The sequence below is a fragment of the Sapajus apella genome, unplaced genomic scaffold (genome assembly GCF_009761245.1).
Source record: "Sapajus apella isolate SASKATOON/1434 unplaced genomic scaffold, GSC_monkey_1.0 scaffold2, whole genome shotgun sequence".
Lineage (NCBI taxonomy): Eukaryota > Metazoa > Chordata > Mammalia > Primates > Cebidae > Sapajus > Sapajus apella.
The window spans coordinates 39,450,495-39,470,349 of NW_022436942.1; the positions used below are offsets into that span (position 1 = coordinate 39,450,495).

At 35.2% G+C, this 19,855-nt stretch overlaps 1 protein-coding gene across 2 annotated transcripts in view; it reads left to right on the forward strand.

The window, feature by feature from the left end:
* The window catches only part of PTPRQ (protein tyrosine phosphatase receptor type Q), a 240,750-nt gene that overhangs the window by 44,639 nt on the left and 176,256 nt on the right, over nucleotides 1-19,855 (forward strand). For both annotated transcript variants that reach the window (XM_032296569.1, XM_032296577.1), the window contains 6 exons: nucleotides 1,431-1,603; nucleotides 9,655-9,835; nucleotides 11,260-11,421; nucleotides 11,521-11,700; nucleotides 12,344-12,451; nucleotides 12,800-13,081. In XM_032296569.1, the coding sequence (XP_032152460.1) occupies nucleotides 1,431-1,603; nucleotides 9,655-9,835; nucleotides 11,260-11,421; nucleotides 11,521-11,700; nucleotides 12,344-12,451; nucleotides 12,800-13,081 (1,086 nt within the window). The remainder of the gene's footprint in view (nucleotides 1-1,430; nucleotides 1,604-9,654; nucleotides 9,836-11,259; nucleotides 11,422-11,520; nucleotides 11,701-12,343; nucleotides 12,452-12,799; nucleotides 13,082-19,855) is intronic.

The window sequence follows — 19,855 nt, forward strand, 5'->3', positions numbered from 1 at the left end:
TTACTATAAAGCCAACTTAAGCATAATTATGTTTGCTCATTGTAAATAACATATATAGGAGTTGTAAAATTATTTTTCAATTCCTTTCTTTTGTCTTAAAAAGGAAGGAGGTCATTTTTCTTTGTTCTCTTTTAAGACCATATGCCTATCTTCTAATTAGAATTTGCCAAACCTATACCACTGCCAAATAGCTTAGGGAAATTAATTTAAAGTGTAACAACAATCTGATTATAAGAGATCATAATTTTATGTCATTTCTCTTTCTTAAAAGTTTTAGAAATTTTAGAAATTTTCTTGAACTTTTTGTTCCTTATGGCAACCTGTAGAGTAATAGGAAAGCTGTAATTACACTCATTTTATAGATAAGGAAAGTAGGGATTGGAGGGATAAATTAGCTATTGATAAACACATGTTGAACTGTAAATAAAAAGGGACAAAAGGCCAGGGCATGTTTATTTTTGGCCCATTATTCCTGTGAAACTGGGAAGTTCCCTAGGTGTCACTCTTGGTGACTTTATAGCTAGATGTTTCTTTAAGTTCTTGGTGCTTTATTTTAAACCAATTGTTAGTTTGTTCCTATTTTTTTTTACCATTGCAATGAGTGAGGACACCTGAAATTTGAAAATAACATGATTATTTAAAAAATATCAGAAAAAATCAACTCTTCAAACAATTTCATGTAATAAATTAAAACAGTCTAATTTAACTTACCGACTACATTTCATTGCATTCAGAGTCTTCAGGATATTATTTTCAATCTGTTGTTATAATTTTAATGAAACCATCAAGGTTTCAATTGGGCATTAATCATCTCCAAATAGGCAGATTCTCAAGGAAATTATTTTTATTAATTGTTTCAAACAAATGTTATGACTTTTATTTTGGAAAATTATTCTGTTATTGTGTTCCTTATTTACATTTTGAGAATGTTTAGAAATTTAAATATCCATGTATTTAAAGACATTTAATTTTTAGTAAAATAAATTATTTTTGTCAATTTTCTTTCTCTCTCTCTCTTTTTTTTTGAGTTGGAGTCTTACTCTTTCTCCCATTCTCCCAGGCTGGAGTGCAGTGGTGCTATCCCCACTCACTGCAACCTCCACCTCCTGGGTTCAAGAAATTCTCCTGCCTCAGCCTCCCAAGTAGCTGGGATTACAGGGACACACCACCATGCTCGGCTAACTTTTGTATTTTTAGTAGAGATGGGGTTTCACCATGTTGGTCAGGCTGGTCTCAAACTCCTGATCTCACGTGATCTGCCCACCTTGGCCTCCCAAAGTGCTGGGATTACAGGCGTGAACCATCACTCCCGGCCTCATCTATTTTCTATAGAATTGTTTATATATCTTAAATTATGAGCTAAGAATTTAGGCACTTTTTCACTTGAAAATATATTTTTCAATTCCCCCTTTATTCTTTTCTTTCTTTAGTTCCAGGGGCAGTGTTTGATTTACAACTTGCAGAGGTAGAAGCCACACAAGTAAGAATTACTTGGAAGAAACCACGACAACCAAATGGAATTATTAACCAATACCGAGTGAAAGTGCTAGTTCCAGAGACAGGAATAATATTGGAAAATACCTTGCTCACAGGAAAGAATGAGGTATTGCATTTTTATTTCACTTATTGGTGAGCCCTTTCTGCTTGGCTTGGTTCTGGCTCTGTTAGATTGGAAGATTTGCTAGCACTCACACATAAAATATTTGACAACTTACTAATACAAAGTAAAGTAAATTTGGGGCATGTTGATAATCTAGCTAGATCATGTTTCATTTTAGGTCTTATATTATTAGTTAAGTGCTATGATTCTTTTTCACCATATGAACAATGTTAATTGTGCAATTAAACAGGACTAAAGGTATTTTCGTAAATTAATATTGTTATTCTAAATTAATTAATGAATTATTTGGAAACTCTTGTTATGATTTAAGTACTCCTTCAAAGGCTGTGCTTGCAATTTATAACAGTTGCCAGTGAAAGGCACAGTCATTTCAGTAGCTGTTGTTTACAAATTTTCTGTTCTATTTGGTCTTGGGAAGCTAAATTTCAGAGCTGCCTTTTTTTTTTTTTTTAAGTGCATTTGAATAAGAAATCACATTACTAAATAAAAGAAATTTAAGTTGTTTCATAGGTTTAAAGTAAGAGGACCAGGATCTTTAGGCAATGTGCTTGCTTCTATTCATACTGAAAGTCTTTTTTTTTCCCCTTTTGTTTCTGTTAGGAAGTACAGGCAGCACTGATTTTTTTTTTTTTTCACTGTCTTTGTTCACCTCACCTCATCAACTATTCATCTGTGAGACCCTTTCAGCCTCCAGGTTAGTCATGTCCAGATACTGGCTGCTCCCTGGGGCACTCAAAGAAGAAACATCCTTAGGACCAGTGCAGCAATCACTGGGCCTTAAAGACAAACGTGATAGTTATTCAGCACCTGGCGTCTGCTGTTTTGTTTCAGAATTGCTGCTGCTTTTACCTGTGCTGTTACTTTTCCCCACAATGCTGTCTCTCTATTTCTAGTGCCAGCCCTCCTCTATTTCTGGCACTTACCTGTACATGACAGTTGACCTTACCATGTGCTCAATGCACTGTGGCCACCCAGGACTTATCACTCCAAGTTGCTTACCATCTTTAACCCAGGGTTAAATTTTAATCCTATGTTGATTCCTTTCCTCAGTGCAAAAGATGTTGAATTATGCTTTCTGTGATACTCTAGTTGACAACTCAGGCAGAGGGCAAAAGCTTAACCCTTTGCTCCTGCTGAGAAGGTCTTAAATTAGATACTGAGCTTTCTTAAGACTAGATGACAGGCTCTCTACTTCTGCTAATAACATCTATTGAATGGGTGGCCACACCTGTTTTTCTATGAGGTTAAGAGGTTCTAGAAAGACTTTTTTTTTGTTTTTTTGATTCTGTCTCTATCTGGTCTGGAATTCTGGTCACACAGTAGACAGAACATGAGCTTTGGAAAAATACAAATTTGGATTTAAATTATGATTTTATCTATCACTGGGCTATACAGCAAGTGGTTAAGAGTGTAAAACAGGTTTAAACTCTGATTCTGCCATTGCTACTTGTTTAACTTTGGGAAAGTTGGCCTGACCTCTTTGAACATCAGTTTCTTCTTCTTTAAGATAGTGATTATAAGTCCCTATAACAAAAGGTTAATAACAAGGATTTCTGGGTTAATGTGTGTAAAGAGCTTAGAACTGCACCTGGCATATAGTGAGTGCTGCACTAAATAGTTGTGACCTATTGTGATCATTAATCTTGGCATAGGATCATCCACCTTAATTGCCACCCAATATTTCTTCTCTTATCCTCTCTCAATAAAAGGAGACATTATGCTTATTTTTATTTCTCTGATTATATCTTTATTTATTAGATCAGATTCATTTCTGATATTTCTGCTTCCCCATGTAATTGGTGTTTGGGTTCACTTTTCAGGAGATTGATGTGGGGAGACCAATATGACAGAAGCTTAAAATCCAAATGGTCCTGGGTTCTTGGCCTGGCTCTGCTATGTTCTATGTCTATGACTTTGGACAAACCAACTTTTGGAGATTTGCTGCCTTCATTTTTATAATGGGGCTTATATAGTCACCTTATAGGGTTGGGAGTAAATGACATAAGAAAGACAACTTGTGGTTTAGGGTGTTCTTCATTTGTTATTCCTTTCTTTGACCTTGGTACCTCTCTCAGGATAAGGACTCTCTTTTCCCATTTCTATTGATCTTCTGAAAACGTAGCCTCCACCCCCCATCTCGAGAACCCTTAAAATCCTTGAAATCTTGTTAGAAGTCACCAGTGACCTCCCTAGTGTCCAATACAAGGATTAATTAACATTTTTTTTTGGGATGGAGCCTCCCTCTGTCACCCAGGCTGGAGTGCAGTGCACAATCTCAGCTCACTGAAACCTCCACCTCCTGGGTTCAAGCAATTCTTCTGCCTCAGCCTCCCAAGTAGCTGGGACTACGGGTACATGCTGCCACGCCCGGCTAATTTTTTGTATTTTAGTAGAGATGGGGTTTCACCATGTTGCCCAGGCTGGTCGTGAACTCCTAAGCTCAGGCAGTCCACCTGCCTCAGCCTCCCAAAGTGCTAGGATTACAGGTGTGAGCCACTGGGCTCAGCCAGATTAAATATTTTTAACCACCCTTGTGTTCTTATCTGCTTCAAAATCTATCCCTATGTCCCCCAATTTTCAGCTTTTGACACTATTTGTTCCTTAATACTTTCTACAATTTTATATACTGTGACATTGCAATCTTTTGGCTTTGTACAATTAAAAATGGAGAAAGTTGAAAAAGCTAACTCTCTATTTTTTAACTTTTTAGTAGAGAGGTTCCACAGAGCTTTGGTTTCAGCTTTCTCATAACATTTTCTTTCGATGACCTCCCAGTTTCAATCACTGCTTCCTGTTTGTCTGACTTTTCTGCATTGCTTGCTACTCTGATCCTTCTCTCTGACAGTCTGGATTCCTAATTGCAGCCGTTTGTGGGAAGGTTCTGCCAGGGCTCATTACATCCAAATTAACTTCTCCCTGTAAAACAAAACAGAAATCTTTTCTGAGCTAATAGGACCTGGTTCATGATGGGAAGGAAGATGTGACACTGGAATGAGGGCAGAGATCTTGGGACAGTGATAGTGGCCTGTGCAGGCTCCCACAGGACACACAGGAAGGTCTGTCCAGACAATTACTAGTTTCAGTGTGTCCAAAATAAGGCCTAAAGAGAAACTGACTTGAGGTCTCAGTACCTGTGTTTAGAATTTTCGAATCCCTCTGACTGGATGTAATACAGATCTCTGACATGAAAGTCATTGTCTAAGAAACCATGGTCTAGAAGGCTTTGAAAGTGAGCATTGTGGCATTGATATATATATATATATATATATATATATATATATATATATATATATATCTGGTTTGTCTTTTTGGATAGTGGAACCATTATTCTCTCTGTCATAAAGGCTTGAAACCTTGGAGTCACTTCTGACTTAGACCCTACTTAGCATTCAGTAGCCACTTAATGTTAAGGTCAGTTATTTCTACATCCAGAATGTGACTTGCCTGTCTTTCTTTTATTCTTGTGTCTCCCACTTCAGCTCAGGATCACACAGTCTCTTGGTCTCTTGCCTGGGCTACTGTTATCTCACTATATTAGTTTTCCGTTGTTCTATAACAATTTTCCACAAACTTAACATCTTAGAACAATTCATACTTATTATCTCACAGTTTCTTTGGGTCAGAAATCTAGATACAGCTTAGATGGGTTCTCCTCTTAGAGTCTCATAAGCCTGCAATTAAGGGACTAGCTGAGCTGTGTTCTCATCTGGAGGCTTGACTAGAGAAGAATCCATTTCCAGCCTCACTCAGTTTTTTGGCAGATTTTATTTCCTTTTGACTGTAGAACTGAGTGCCCTGGATTCTTGCTGGCTCTTGGCTGGAGACAAGCACCTCACTGTTTTTTTCGCATGTGGCCTTTTTCAACAAGGCCATTTACTTCATCAATCCAGTAAGCAGGGTCTGTATAATGTGATCATGGAGAGACATGCTATTCCCTTTGCCTTATTCTATTGGTTAGATACAAATCATGGGTCTCAACTAACTCAAGAGGAGGAGATTTTTACAAAGTGGGAACAACAGGAGGTAGGGATAGTGGGTATCTACCTGAGAGACTCTGCAATACACCCCCCCCAGCCTACTATTTTATATTTCAAACATCTATTAGAACAATCCTTCCAGATTTAAGTATATTATTTACATTATGATAACAGATGACAACGATGTATATGTATTTAAGTAACCTAGCTCTTCACTATCATTGCAGAAAATCAATAGATTCTAAAACAAATGAGGGTTAACAGAGTAGTATAAGTGTATTATTTAGTGTTTTAGAAGTAAACACTGTAAGAACTGAAAACAGGAGTGGTTTAAAGTGTTGCTTCTGGGAAGTAAGAAGTAAGGAGGACATAAACAGGGAATTGCTATTTTCATTATAAACCATTCATCATCATTTTTTGTAGCCATGTACATATATCATGATGAGTAAACTTAAAAATATAATATAACCCTTCTATGTTAGGCTTCATTTTGTCTCATTACCCTTACTAAAATTTTTTCAAGTGGCTCCTATGATCTATTTGTTTCTGAATAAATATGGATTATTTAAATAAGCTGAAATATGTATACGATTTTACTTTCAATATTTAAATAAATATTTGAAAAATACATTAGCAAATTGAGACTCAAGGTTTGAACTCTTTTATTTCAACTTCCACATATGTATATATAAATCTCCTTTATATATCATTCACATCATTCCTAATAAATGATGTGAATCCAACATTAGCTGAGATATTTGTTGAACTGCTATAAGATAACTACCACTGCAAAAGTAGTTGCTATCCTATAAGCTTTGAAGTATTCTTTGTTATGGCCTCAGAAGCATCTACTTCTTAAGTAACCATGAAATTTTAGGCACTCTGTTAGGCACAGAAATCTACAGATGAATAAGAAACTACACTGTTCTTTATTTTGAACTGAAATATTTGTCTTCTAGTGTTCATCAGTTGGTCCTAACTCTCCTCTCTAGACCAACATAGTAGTCTATATTAAAATATAGAAGCATTTCTTAAGAATAAATAAAACATTTCATTAATACAATTCAGCAGACCTCCAGTGAGCCTAAACTTATAATAGAGTTTTTAAGAAAATAAAATCACATTTGCTATAATGAAGATTATTACATGTAAAATCAAGTTGGTTTATTCAGGTGGATTAGGAATTTAACTCTGAGACTACTAATTCTTTCACATAAATTCCAAGAATTCCTGGGCAGCATATGCAAGGCCTTTCATGTTGACAAATTGTGACATTCTCTAACTCAGTCGTTCTCAACCAGGGGCAATTTTGCTCTCCAAGAGACATTTGTTAATCTCTGAAGACATTTTCATTGTCACAACTGAGGTAGTTGGGGACCAGGGAAGCTGCTAAATATCCTACGGTGTACAGGACAGCCCCCACAATAGAAAATTATCTAATTCAGAATGTCAATAGTGCTGAGATAGAGAACCGTGTATTAAGTCAGTGAGTCGATAATTTTTATGTGTTGCAATGGGCTTTTTTCTCCCCTATTTCTTTCATTTCTACTACTGCTTCTCTCTGCCCCTTCCCATTACTCTCTTAAAATCCAAATTCTTTCCTATCATTTTTGCTTTTAATATTATTACTTTTTTTCATTAGAAAAACCTAATTAACATCTAATCTAAGGTCTTTTCTTTAAAGTTTGAGAAATATTCACGACACGATACACTTAGCAATAGCATTCTGGGTTGTTACAAAGCTAATGTTCAAATTATTGCCCTAGTCGTGGAGGGCTTTTCTAATGTCAGAATACCAGAATTTGGGAACCATTCACATAGTTAAAAGCATTCAGGTCAACTCTCACTTTGAAATGGCAGTTTGTCAGCAGAGATGCTTAACATATGTAATTGATGGGATGCTATGGTTTAACTCTCAATAATTTGTCTGACATGGGATAGAAAATATTGAGAGATTTAATGCAAAACCATAGTTCAGGGGGAATTTCTTTGTACTATCTCTCTATAGTTCATTCTACAGTGCTTTGTGCACAGTAGATTTTCAAAGGGTGACTGATTGATAGTGGAAACAGCTGTGTGGTTTGGGCATAGAGTATTGACTGCACACCAGAGCTTCTCTGAGTTATGTGCTTGTGATTCCTGCCCTCCCTAATTTCCCTGTGGAGGCAGCACTGAAGTGAGCTGTTGTAAGATAGAAGACCTTTACTTTGTCCCATACAAGGACATAGGAACAAACCCATATAGAGTTCCCTATCCATAGTTCTTTATCACAACTTTTAAAAAGTAGTTTTTATGGGAAACCTGCTGCTTTTCATGACAACACTTTTCTGGCTAGAGTTGCAACAAGATTTAGACAATTGCATTTTGTAAATATTTGGAGGACTGAAGATTTTTTTGACTTCATTTCTCTATTATTTTATTTTTCAGAAGAGTTAGTATTTAAGTAACTTGCCTTTGTAGATAGTTAACTGAACTCCCATAAAATTTCTTGCTTTACTGAACTTAGTTCTGAACATCTACTTTTCTTTTTTTTTTTTTTTTTTTTGTAAATTCTAAGTGCTTTGATGTTCCTAAGGCCTAGAAAACCTGTTTTTGGCTCTCTGAGTGAAGACAACTGCAAAACATCTAAGATAATTAAAAGACAGATAAGCCAAAACTTATAAACAACTGAAACCTATATTATGAATTAATTATAAACTCAGGGTAAAAGAGCATGAAATTGATAATGATAGAATAATTTTTTTAAAAGAAGCGGTTTGGTGGTAAGTTTTGAAGCAGAACTTGAAAAAGAATTAGTAAAAGAGAGTAGATTTTTCAGTATAGTCTTTTTCCAAAACTATGTTATTTTGGCAAATTTCACACAGGTTTAAAAATAGAGAAAAGAGCCTAATAAGCCTCCATATACCTACCACCTGGATTCAGTAATCATCAGTAGGCTACCATTCTTGCTTCAAATTTTTATATAAATTCCAGACTTAACATCATTTTGTTCCTATATATCTAAGCACGAATCTCTAAAAAATCATGGACATTTCCATCCACAAAATAATGCCATGACCACAATGAACAAAATTACTAATATCATCATGGTATCATTTAACACCTAGACCACACTCAGATTTCCTTGATTATCTTCAAATCCTATATTGATTAGGTATATTCTAATTAGACTCCAAAGTTCACACATTGTACTTGTCTGTTCAGTCTCTTAAAGCAACATTTTCTTTGATTAATATGTATTTCCAAAGTCAACATTCTATTATATTTCCAATATAATTTGGCCAAAACACCTTTTCCCCATTTTGTTTCAATCAATTATGCTAGTAGGAATAGAAAACAGAGAATCATCTTGCTAGCCAACAAAAACCTCTACCATATTCATCCATAATCTGTTCCTGATGTTTTCTCCTCAGTATTTGCCATTTTGGTGAACTTGACATGTGTGAATTACATTATAAGATCTAGGAACAATTACAGTTACTTTAAGTATTCCTTAGGTCCAAAGTCTTGGACAGGTATGCCATGAATCCGGTGTGAAAAATATTAATATTATCATGTAGTTTTATTCTGGTATGTAACTTCACTCTATTATAAACTACTATCATTGATGTATATCAAGCAGGCATGTAGACCTCTCACACATGGTATACAAATGAGGTCAGGTAATTAGAGAAGCAAAACACATCTAATACATCAGTATGCCTAGAACACTTACCATCTGAGGGTGAGCAGTTACAATATTTCAGCCATGAAACCTTTGCATGAGGATGTCTTATCTTACCAAAAAGAAACTGATTCAAGTCAGAAACAAAATCTGTTTCTTTCCAAAATACAGTATTGTTCTCTTAGGAAATACAGTGATCACAATGTGTTACAATGATGCAGGGTATTGGTAGTTGGAGAATGAAATTTTGGAATCTAAAGAAGACAGTGGTCATGGAAATGTGTTATCTTTTATAACAACATGATTTCAAAGTTACAAGTTTTTTAAACTAATATTTAAGTCATGAAGTGTAATTGTTATGGTCTTTTTAAAATATCTACTTTTAATTACAGTATATAAATGACCCCATGGCTCCAGAAATTGTGAACATAGTAGAGCCAATGGTAGGATTATATGAGGGTTCAGCAGAGATGTCGTCTGACCTTCACTCACTTGCTACATTTATATATAACAATCATCCAGATAATAACTTTCCCGCAAGGAATAATGCTGAAGACCAGAATTCACCAGTTGGTAGGTAGAATTTTGATTTTCTGTAATGTGCATTTAACCCACCAGTGCTAGCTAGCACAGAAATGAACCTTAGTTTAGAGTTCAGACATATTATTAATGGTCCATGGGCTGGAGTCGAATTTTTTTTTAGCTGTCGGAAAACCTCATGCAACAAATGGAAATGCCACACAGGCAGAAGCTGGCCCCTCCTAACCCATTTGACCTTCTTCCTGGAGAAAGTAGCACCCTAGAGTCTCTAGCTAAACTGCATAGACAATCAGTTATTACAGTTGCCAAAGCAGGTGTGATGGGAAGGGATTAACATATCTTCAAATCATTTACAGGCCTCACACTCTCTACAGCTTTTGACTAATAGGTTTTCAAATGTCACTAAAGGTAAATAGGTCAGAAAGTTACAACTCTAGTGCATGGTGTGATAAACAGGTGTAGGTGACCCCAACGATGTGGCGATGTCATTAGTGTATACACTTGCTCTTCAGTGTCAGTGGCCATTACAGTTTCTAAAAGGAGAATGCCATACATGGCAAATTAAAAATACTCAGGTGACACATATTATCTCTCTAGTTTTTCTAAAATGTTAAATGAGAAGAACATTTTATTTTATTACCTTTTCTCTAATTTGGTATTTGTCCCATTCCAAATTAAAAGTGTTATGTTATTCTATTTGTGGTAGAATTCGTAAAAAATATCACATTACATTCAATATATGTTTATATTTCATTTACGGATCCATTTTTCTTGTGCAAAGATGACTGGAGGGCAACACTGAAAATTAAGAGGCCCATGATTCCTGATGTAGATGTTCCCTTAAATACTTCAAGTTTGGCCTAATTGCTACTTAAGAGTTTTGGAAACACAAGTTCTAAATAAAGTGAAAATTTAACGTTTGAAATTCTTCTTCTGGGATATTTATTTGTCAGTTACCCAAGCATACTTGCTTTAGAGAATTATTTGGTTTAATGAATGTATGAATGTATGATGAAATCTGAGATCAAATAAAACTCTTTATTTCTTTAACTCTTGTACCAAAACCTGGTCTTGATTTATAATATTTAATTATATATTATTGCCTACTCTTTCATTTTAGAAAACATTCCTAACAAGTTCTTTAAGTTATGCTTTCTTAAAAACACTAATGTCATGTTTCAGAGTAATGTATAAAAACTAGCAAAATTATATTATGAGCACAAAATGTTTATGGATATTATTGGGAGGTACTCAGAAATTAATAATATTCAAATAATCTCTAAAATTAATGCTTTTATGTTTACTATTATTACACATCTACCTTTAATATAGGTGTACATGGAGAAATTAATTAATAAGGAGAAATCAGGTTTCAGATTTTTCTGTCTAAGGAAAAAATAATTTTGATTGCGAAGCCAAACACTTTTCTTTTTTTTCTTTTTACTGAATTCAAATAGTAACTACAAGGAATCAGTATGTTACTGACATTGCTGCTGAACAGCTGTCTTATGTTATCAGGAGACTTGTACCTTTCACTGAGCACATGATTAGTGTATCTGCTTTCACCATCATGGGAGAAGGACCACCAACAGTTCTCAATGTTAGGACACGTGAACAAGGTAAGGATGTATTTCCTTTGAAACAATTACCTGCAAATATTTCTGTTGTACACTGTGATACTTTATCTTTTCATTCATATGTTCATTCTTCTTTTTAAGTGCCAAGCTCCATTAAAATTATAAACTATAAAAATGTTAGTTCTTCATCTATTTTGTTATATTGGGATACTCCAGAATATCCCAATGGAAAGATAACTCACTATACGATTTATGCAATGGAACTGGATACCAACAGAGCATTCCAGATAACTACTATAGATAACAACTTTCTCATAACAGGTAGAAAATGACGTTTTTTTGTTTGTTTGTTTGTTTTTTTGATTGTTGTTACTATTTGTTTTACATTTCTATTCTGATGGAAAATATTCATCTCCCCGTGCCTTAAATACTACAGAACACATGCTATGTCATTTTATATTTTGTTGTTTTGTGCCGCCATGAATATCTTTTTAAAATGCTTGCATACATAACTTGATTAAATGTGTGTTACTTTAACTATATTTACCCACAGATAAGTAGAAAGTATCAGATACTTCATAGAAATTTACTTAACTCAAGGAATATTATATATGGTAAATCAAGATAACTCATTATTGAAGAGTAGAATGAATGAATGTAAACATCAGCTGAAGTAATTCAGCTGACATCGTATTTGTGCCAAGTTAACTCTACCCCCTGCAGTGTGCCAAAAAGTTATTTTCCACCTTTAAATTATTGCCTTAATATTTTAGGAAAGAACTTGAAATCGCCAACATGGAAAGTCCTATAAGCCCAAGAATTTCGGGAGACTGCAATTATTTGGAAGCTGATATAGATATCTAGTACCTCAAATAAATTATTCTCACTGGCCTTATATTAAATGACACTGATCTCAAGAACATTATTTTAAGGACAGTAAACAGTCTGTCTATTGTCCTTATAGGGTTAAAGAAATACACAAAATACAAAATGAGAGTGGCAGCCTCAACCCATGTTGGAGAAAGTTCTTTGTCTGAAGAAAATGACATATTTGTGATAACTCCTGAAGATGGTAAGAATATCAGTTACAGTTTTAATTTTTTTTAAAAAGTGGTTGTACATGCTCACTGCTTTAATTCATGCCATCTCTAGGGTCTAAAGCAACAAGCATGAATAAAAATATAGGTACTGGGCTGGGTGTGGTGGCTCATGCCAGTAATCTCAGCACTGTGGGAGGCTGAGCTGGGCAGATCACTCGAGATCAGGAGTTCAAGACCAGCCTGGCGCACATGGTAAAACTCTATCTCTACAAAAATATGAAAATTATCCAGGCTTAATGTCATGTGCCTGTAATCCCAGCTATTTGGGAGGCTGAGTATATATATACATATGTACTGAAAATGTTCTTTTCTTCCCCCAGAACCAGAATCATCACCTCAAGATGTTGAAGTAATTGATGTTACCGCAAATGAAATAACGTTGAAGTGGTCACCGCCTGAAAAGCCCAATGGAATCATTATTGCTTATGAGGTGCTATATAAAAATATAGATACTTTATATATGAAGAACACATCAACAACAGACATAATTTTAAGAAACTTAAGACCTTACACCCTCTATAACATTTCTGTAAGGTCTTATACCAGATTTGGTCATGGCAATCAGTTGTCTTCTTTACTCTCTGTAAGGACTTCAGAGACTGGTGAGTTTTTGTTTTGCTTTGTTTGTTTAATAGTACATAGTGATATAGTAAGCATAGCTGACAATTGCCATCTTGTATACATAACCTAAAATCCCTCATTATTTTATTTTGTATAATCCAGAAATTAATTTTCTTTTTCTGGCAAAAGTGCAGGTAAAGGTTATTGTACAAATTTTTAAAGTCTGATTTATATAAGGGAATGCCTAATTAAAATCTGTGAATTTTCAAATGAAAAGACCTTGAGAAACCAAGGATTCTTTCAATGTACCTATAAATTTTAGGTTGAAGGGCTACTTGCTTTCAAATGAGGTAAAAGCAGAGACACAGATTCTTAGATTCTAATGAGGTATCTATATAGGTAGTGGTGCAGAGTGAGAGCCCAAAAATGGCATGCCTGGAGAAGACATATGGAGGAGACAGCATTTGGCCTGGATCTTAATGAGGATGGTGGAATGGACAGAAGGATGTTATAGAGCAGGGGTCCCCAACCTTTTTGGCACTGGGGACAAGTTTCATGGAAGACAGTTTTTCCCTGGACTGGGGAGAGAAGGGGGATGGTTTTGGGATGATTCAAGTATATTACATTTATTGTGCACTCTGTTTCTATTATTATTACATTGTACTATATAATGAAATACAACTCACCGTAATGTAGAATCAGTGGGAGCCCTGAGCTTGTTTTCCTGCAACTAGATGGTCCTGTCTGGGAGGTAATGGGAGACAATCACAGATCAGCCAGCATTAAATTCTCATAAGAAGCATACAACCTAGATCCCTTGCATGGGCAACTCACAATAGGATTTGCATTCCTATGAAAATCTAATGTCGACACTCATCTGACAGGAGGCAGAGCTCAGGCAGTAATGTAAGCGATAGGTAGTGACTGTAAATACAGAAGCTTTATGCCACTCAACTCCTGCTGTGTGGCACAGTTCCTAACAGGACACTGGCTGGTACTAGTCGGTGGCCCTGGGACTGGGGACCCCTGTTATAGAGGTTGCTGGATGGGTTGGGAGAGGATATCCCATCTAAAGAAAATAATACAAGCAAGGAATTACTCGTGTTTTAGTTTCAGTGAAACTAGAGTAAGACAGTTTGTCTGATCATCTTATTTTATTGTATATATTGTGTTACAATTATATATGGGTAGCATAACTATTAGGCCAATTCTACAATATATTTTGAGAATTGATAACTAAATGTAAAGTTAACATTTTATTTGTACATTTAAAAGAATAAATATTTACTGACTAACTACTGGTGGAACCACATGAAATTACCATTTTTATAGGTCACAAATGGCCAAATATCAGCAATTTCATATGGTTCAGTCAGATATTATATATGAATGTCTGTCTTGACCTTGAGGATCTAGAAATCTAGTAAAGTAGCTTACTTTTGGAAGAAAGTATCCTGTTGAGACTATTCACAGAAATGAATACCATGAGATGATGTAAAAGAACCCATAGATAATGGCAATAATTGAAGCTGCAGGAAGAAGAAAGTAATTTTACATGATCAAGAGTCTTAAAATAACACTTAATTGATATTAAAACATATATTGCCATGTTTCCTTGTTTTTATAGGTATTGTACCTAAAATAAGCATTTTTGAGAAAAACGCTTGCTCTTTAATGACTCAGGTTTATTTTGCAGTGGGTCAAGGAAATGAAACATGAATATTTTCAGCACCTATTAAGCGTCATGGGCTCTGCTAATGGGTTTCACACAAACTGCCTTTTTAAAATTCTAAACCAAAGCAGTACAATATTGGTATCTTCACAGAAAACTGAGTCTAATGAAAAACTGAGTGTTTGAGAGGTTCATTCATTCAAAAAATATGCCAGGCTCTACTGGGGATAAGTAATGTAGAAGAAAAGGAGGATTTCCTTTCCTCCTTAAGTTTTATTAGTTGGTGGGTGTTTAATTGCCTAATGTCACCAGCTGGAAAGTGATGAGCTGGAATTAGAATCCAAACCTGTCTGACTGTAAAATCCATTTTCCTTTCACAGTACATGCTGTTTTGGAAGTAATCAATAAAGCTGGTAAATTGTAAACTATATCTAAGATCTTTCTATTCATTGTTATAGTGATATTTTGTTGCTAGGCTTCTGCCCAGCATGGGAAGGAAAGTAATAACTTTGAAAGATTCTATTGTGATATGAAAGAATAGCCATTTTTATGAATGCTTATCAAGTATTTTGTTTAACTGGCCACAGTATCGAGAACACCCTATTTTAATAATGAATGATAAAGCATTTTTTTTTTGCTTTCTGATTATTACATTTGTGTAATTTTTTACTTGGTATTGAAAATGTAATCTTGGTTTCTGTTGTATTATCTGTTTGTATGAGTTTAATTCCAAGGAAGGGACAATCAGCTTTAAGTGAATATAAGTTTTTAGATTTAGTTTAAAATGCAAATTTTAATTTTGGAAAGTATCTTAGAAAACATGCAGAACCCTTTACTTTTTAGGTGAGGAGACCTAGGACTTTTTGGGTAAAAGGACTCATAAGTCATAGGACATGAGAAATAAAGTTGGGCTATAGACCTTTTGACCCCCATTATGAGTCTCATTTAATAGGCTCCTGAGATGGCTAAAAAGGTAAAAAAAAAAAAAGGGAAACTAACTTATTCCATGGTTCCCTAGCCAGGCCTAACAATAAGAGAATAGGGTTTAGGGTTGGGCGCAGTGGCTCATGCCTGTAATCCCAGCACTTTGGGAGGCTAAGGCAGGTAGATCATGAGGTCGGGAGTTCAAGACCAGCCTGGCCAAGATGGTGAAACCTTGTCTCTTAAAAATACAAAAAAATTAGCTGGACGTGGTGGCAGGTGCCTGTAATCCCAGTTACTTGGGAGACTGAGGCAGAGAATTGATTGAACCTGGGAGGTAGAGGTTGCAGTGATCCTAGATTGCGCCACTGCACGCCAGCCTGGCAACAGAGCGAGATTCTGTCTTGAGGGGGAAAAAAAGTATAGGGTTTAATGCCCATCTTCCTAATATCTGGCTTTCTGCCCTAAGTTAGGATAGTCTCAAGGTCTATGCACTTTCCACCTGGATGAAAATGGAAGACAGTGGAATCTACATTACTGAGTTTTCCTAGATTGTTTGTTACTATTAAACCAACAACTTTAGCTCCTTTGGCAAAAGAGGAAACTAGAATGTTAAATTGGTTCTCAAGTGTTATTTGAAGCAAGATGAGCTCAAGAACAACTATTTTTCTGGGTTTAGGCTCAAAATAATCTTATTAAATATAGTGATTATAACTACTATTCATGTAAAAAAAATATGGACCCACTCTTCAATATGGTTTCATGAGAAATTGAGTGATGTGTTAACTCAGTGATGTGTTAATGTTACTAATTACAAATAGGAGTAAATTATTTGGTTAAATGCCTTACTTTTTTAAGAGAGAGTTTGCTAATGCTTGGAAGTAAACCACTCTTGTGTTCAAGCAGGAAAGATCAATATAAGATTGATTCTGTGTGTGTGTGTGTATCTCTGCGTGTGTTTTAAACTTAGAATGTGCAGTTTTCTAACAAACTTAAGATTCATTTTTATTTTCTCATACTTAGGGTACAATAATCATAAATACAACTTTGAGCATTTCCCGTACAAATTACTTTTTTGATGATGTATACATATTCCCTTTCCTTTTTAAGACATAACTGTCTTTACAGTAAGCCTTTAACACTTTGTCTGATTCAGTGCAACAACCATGGGTGAATAATAACTTAGATGTTGACCAAAATTCTGTGTAGAACCCCATAAATTTATTTGTATTAATGAATAACATTTTAAAATGTGTCTGCATACATTAAAGCTGTATATGCCAAACAATAGGCTTTTGCAGATTCAAGGTAACTTCCCTTTTTACTATCATCACGGACTATGTATTTTTTTTTTGTTTTAGAATTTTAATAGGTTAAGCTTATTCCAACTGATTATAATCTCAGTTGTCTATAAAATATTTCTACAATTGGGGTACACTCTATGCCATTTCAGGAAATTCTAATTGCATCATCACTCTTCAAAATCAGTAAGTCATTGAGTCTGTCTTGCTTTATCTACCTGATCATCCAGCAATAGTTATTCCCTAAGGTAAATGTATAAAAATGCAAAGGATATCAGCCTTGAGTGAGGAATGCATATTTACACACTGACTACTGGTGGTAGGCAGACAACTCCACAGGGAAAACTTAAATCTAATGGGAAATTTTCAAACTCAGAAATTACATTGAGCTATAATATTCAAGCATAGCCTCACGAATTCTCCTTTTGTAATTAAAGAGTTTTTCAACTCAATCTTATATCTGTTCCTTACCTTTGAGTTTCTTTCTTGTTTTTAATATACTCTGTATTATATTAAGTATATTTATTCATTCACTGAACAGATTTTATGGATTCCGCATCATGTTCTACCATTGCACTAGATAGTATAGCTATAGCAGTAAACAAGACACAATCAATCTCTACCTAGTGAATTGTCTAGTGAAAGTTCACACTAGACAACTAGAAAATTAGAAATTAGAAAATAAACCAGTAAACAAATTTATGATTTTTGGTAGTTGTAAGCTCTACTAAGTGAAAAATATCAAGGATAGAAGAGAGAAAGTTAGAGTAGTGAGTGGGCTATTTGATATGGAGAACTGAGGAAAAGCCACACTGAGAGGTTATATTTGCCCAGAGATATTAATGAGGTACAGGATTAAATAAGATGAGAATAAGGATGAAAAGTGTTTCAGAGGAAGAATAGCAATTGCCAACTTCTTGTGCAGGAAAAAAACTATGAAGTTGGGGCAGAGCAGGGCATTTTTGTCACTTGAACAGTGTGAGTTGGGGTAGAGAATTTGCAGATGAGGAGAGAGCAGAGGTGGATCATGAGATTTTTGGGTGCCATTCTAGGAACTTTGAAGTTTTAATTTTAATGAGGAGCTTTTGGAGAGTTATGAAATAGGAACATTATATGATTTACGATTTTAGAAGATTGCTGCCGAATATGTTGGATGTTGAAGTAAAGAGAACAATCAAGATAAACTACTAGATTTTTGGTCTGAGCTTCTGGGCGAGTGGTGGTGCCATTTACTTAGATGGGGAATTTCAGGTTTAGGGGGCAATATGGAGAACATCCAGGAGTTCTGTTTGGAATGTATTTGAAATATCCAAGTGCCGTTATGAAGGCAATTAAATAAATATGTTTAAAGCTCAGGGAAAAGATCCAGAGCTGAATTTATAATTTGGAGCCTCACCATGTCTTTGGTATTCGGTCAAGGAATGAGGATAAAGTCACATCACTGGACAATAGTTGGATATGTTAAGAAGCTTACAGCTATGTCTTGGGTAATATCATACATAGACTTTGAGAAGAAGAACCCATCAAGGACAAAGCGAAGTCACCGGATGTAAAAGGAAAACTGTAATGTTTTCAAAGCTAAGTGAATAAAGATTTTCAAATAGAAGCAATTTATTCCCTATGTCAAATGCTACTGAAAAGTAAAGTAAGATGGGACATACAATTGATTAGTGCTTTAGCAAGTATGAAGATCACTGGTGACTTTACAGAAGTAGGTTTAACAGAAAAAAATGGAGAAAAATGATGTGAAATTAATAGAGTATGAAGGCAATGCAATTGCAGAAAACGAGGAATGGCAAATTTTGAGGAATTTTGATATGAAGTGGAGAGTAGACTTGAGTAATAGCTGAAGGAGGAAGTGCCATCAAAAGAAGACTTTATAAAAATCATAATGTATATTACAGTGTATGTGTGTTCACATGTATCGCTGACTAACTTTAAGTGTAAAGTCTCTGAATAGGCAGAAGGAATAAAATCCAGTGCAGACCTGGAAGGATAGAACTTGGAAAGGAAGAAAGAGGGAAGGCATTTAAAAAAAATTTAAGGCTGAATGATAATGTAGTTCTTTTCTCAGTGTTTTTATTTTTGCAATGTAATGAGAAGCAAGTTTATTAGCTTCAAATAAAGATCGGGAGGGCATATCGGAGTATGTGAAAAGAGAAGATGATAGAAACACACTTTAAAGAGTGGCAGACTGAATTAAATAAAAACATTGGCTATCAGGAAATGAGAAGGATCCATTTGAGATTTGAGATTATAAATTTAAGTGGGACCAGTTAGCATGGAATGGTATTTTATTCAGCTATTACACTGGGTATGTGAAGCCAGCAGAGTTTTGTTTAACTCCAATTGTAATTTTGCCAGGAAAGTTAAATAGAAACAATAGGAATTGATGGATACTGTTAGGCGGTGATTACAGTGACTGTGGAGTCTAGTCTGAGTATGTAGGGAAATGAAGACATAAGAGAGGTGATGCACAGTGAAGATTTGATGAGGGTCAAAGAATTGTTGGATTCAAAGTACAAGGGCCTGTAAGCTGGAAAAATAGGAGTTGGTTGTCAAAGAGAGGAATAATGGCAGTTATTGATAATGACGAAGTCTTAGGTGTTGCCATGAAAGCCAGTGAAATAAGGTGGGGTAAAGTAAGGTTGGAGAAAAGATTATTGGAATTATAGAGATAAAAGAATATAGAGTCCAGGGAACTGGATAGATCATTTGCATGGATCTTGACATTTCTGAGGGGTAGGGAAGATGTCAGTCATCAAAGTGTTAGATAGCGTCTTTAAGATGTTCAGAGAAGTGACAGAGTTATTACCAGTTGTCTGTCTTAAAGAGGGGTAGCACGTGATGGAATTTAATGGAATGGGACTTCAAAGGATCTGTGGTTCTTGAGGAAGAAAAAAGGAGTAAGAAATGCAACT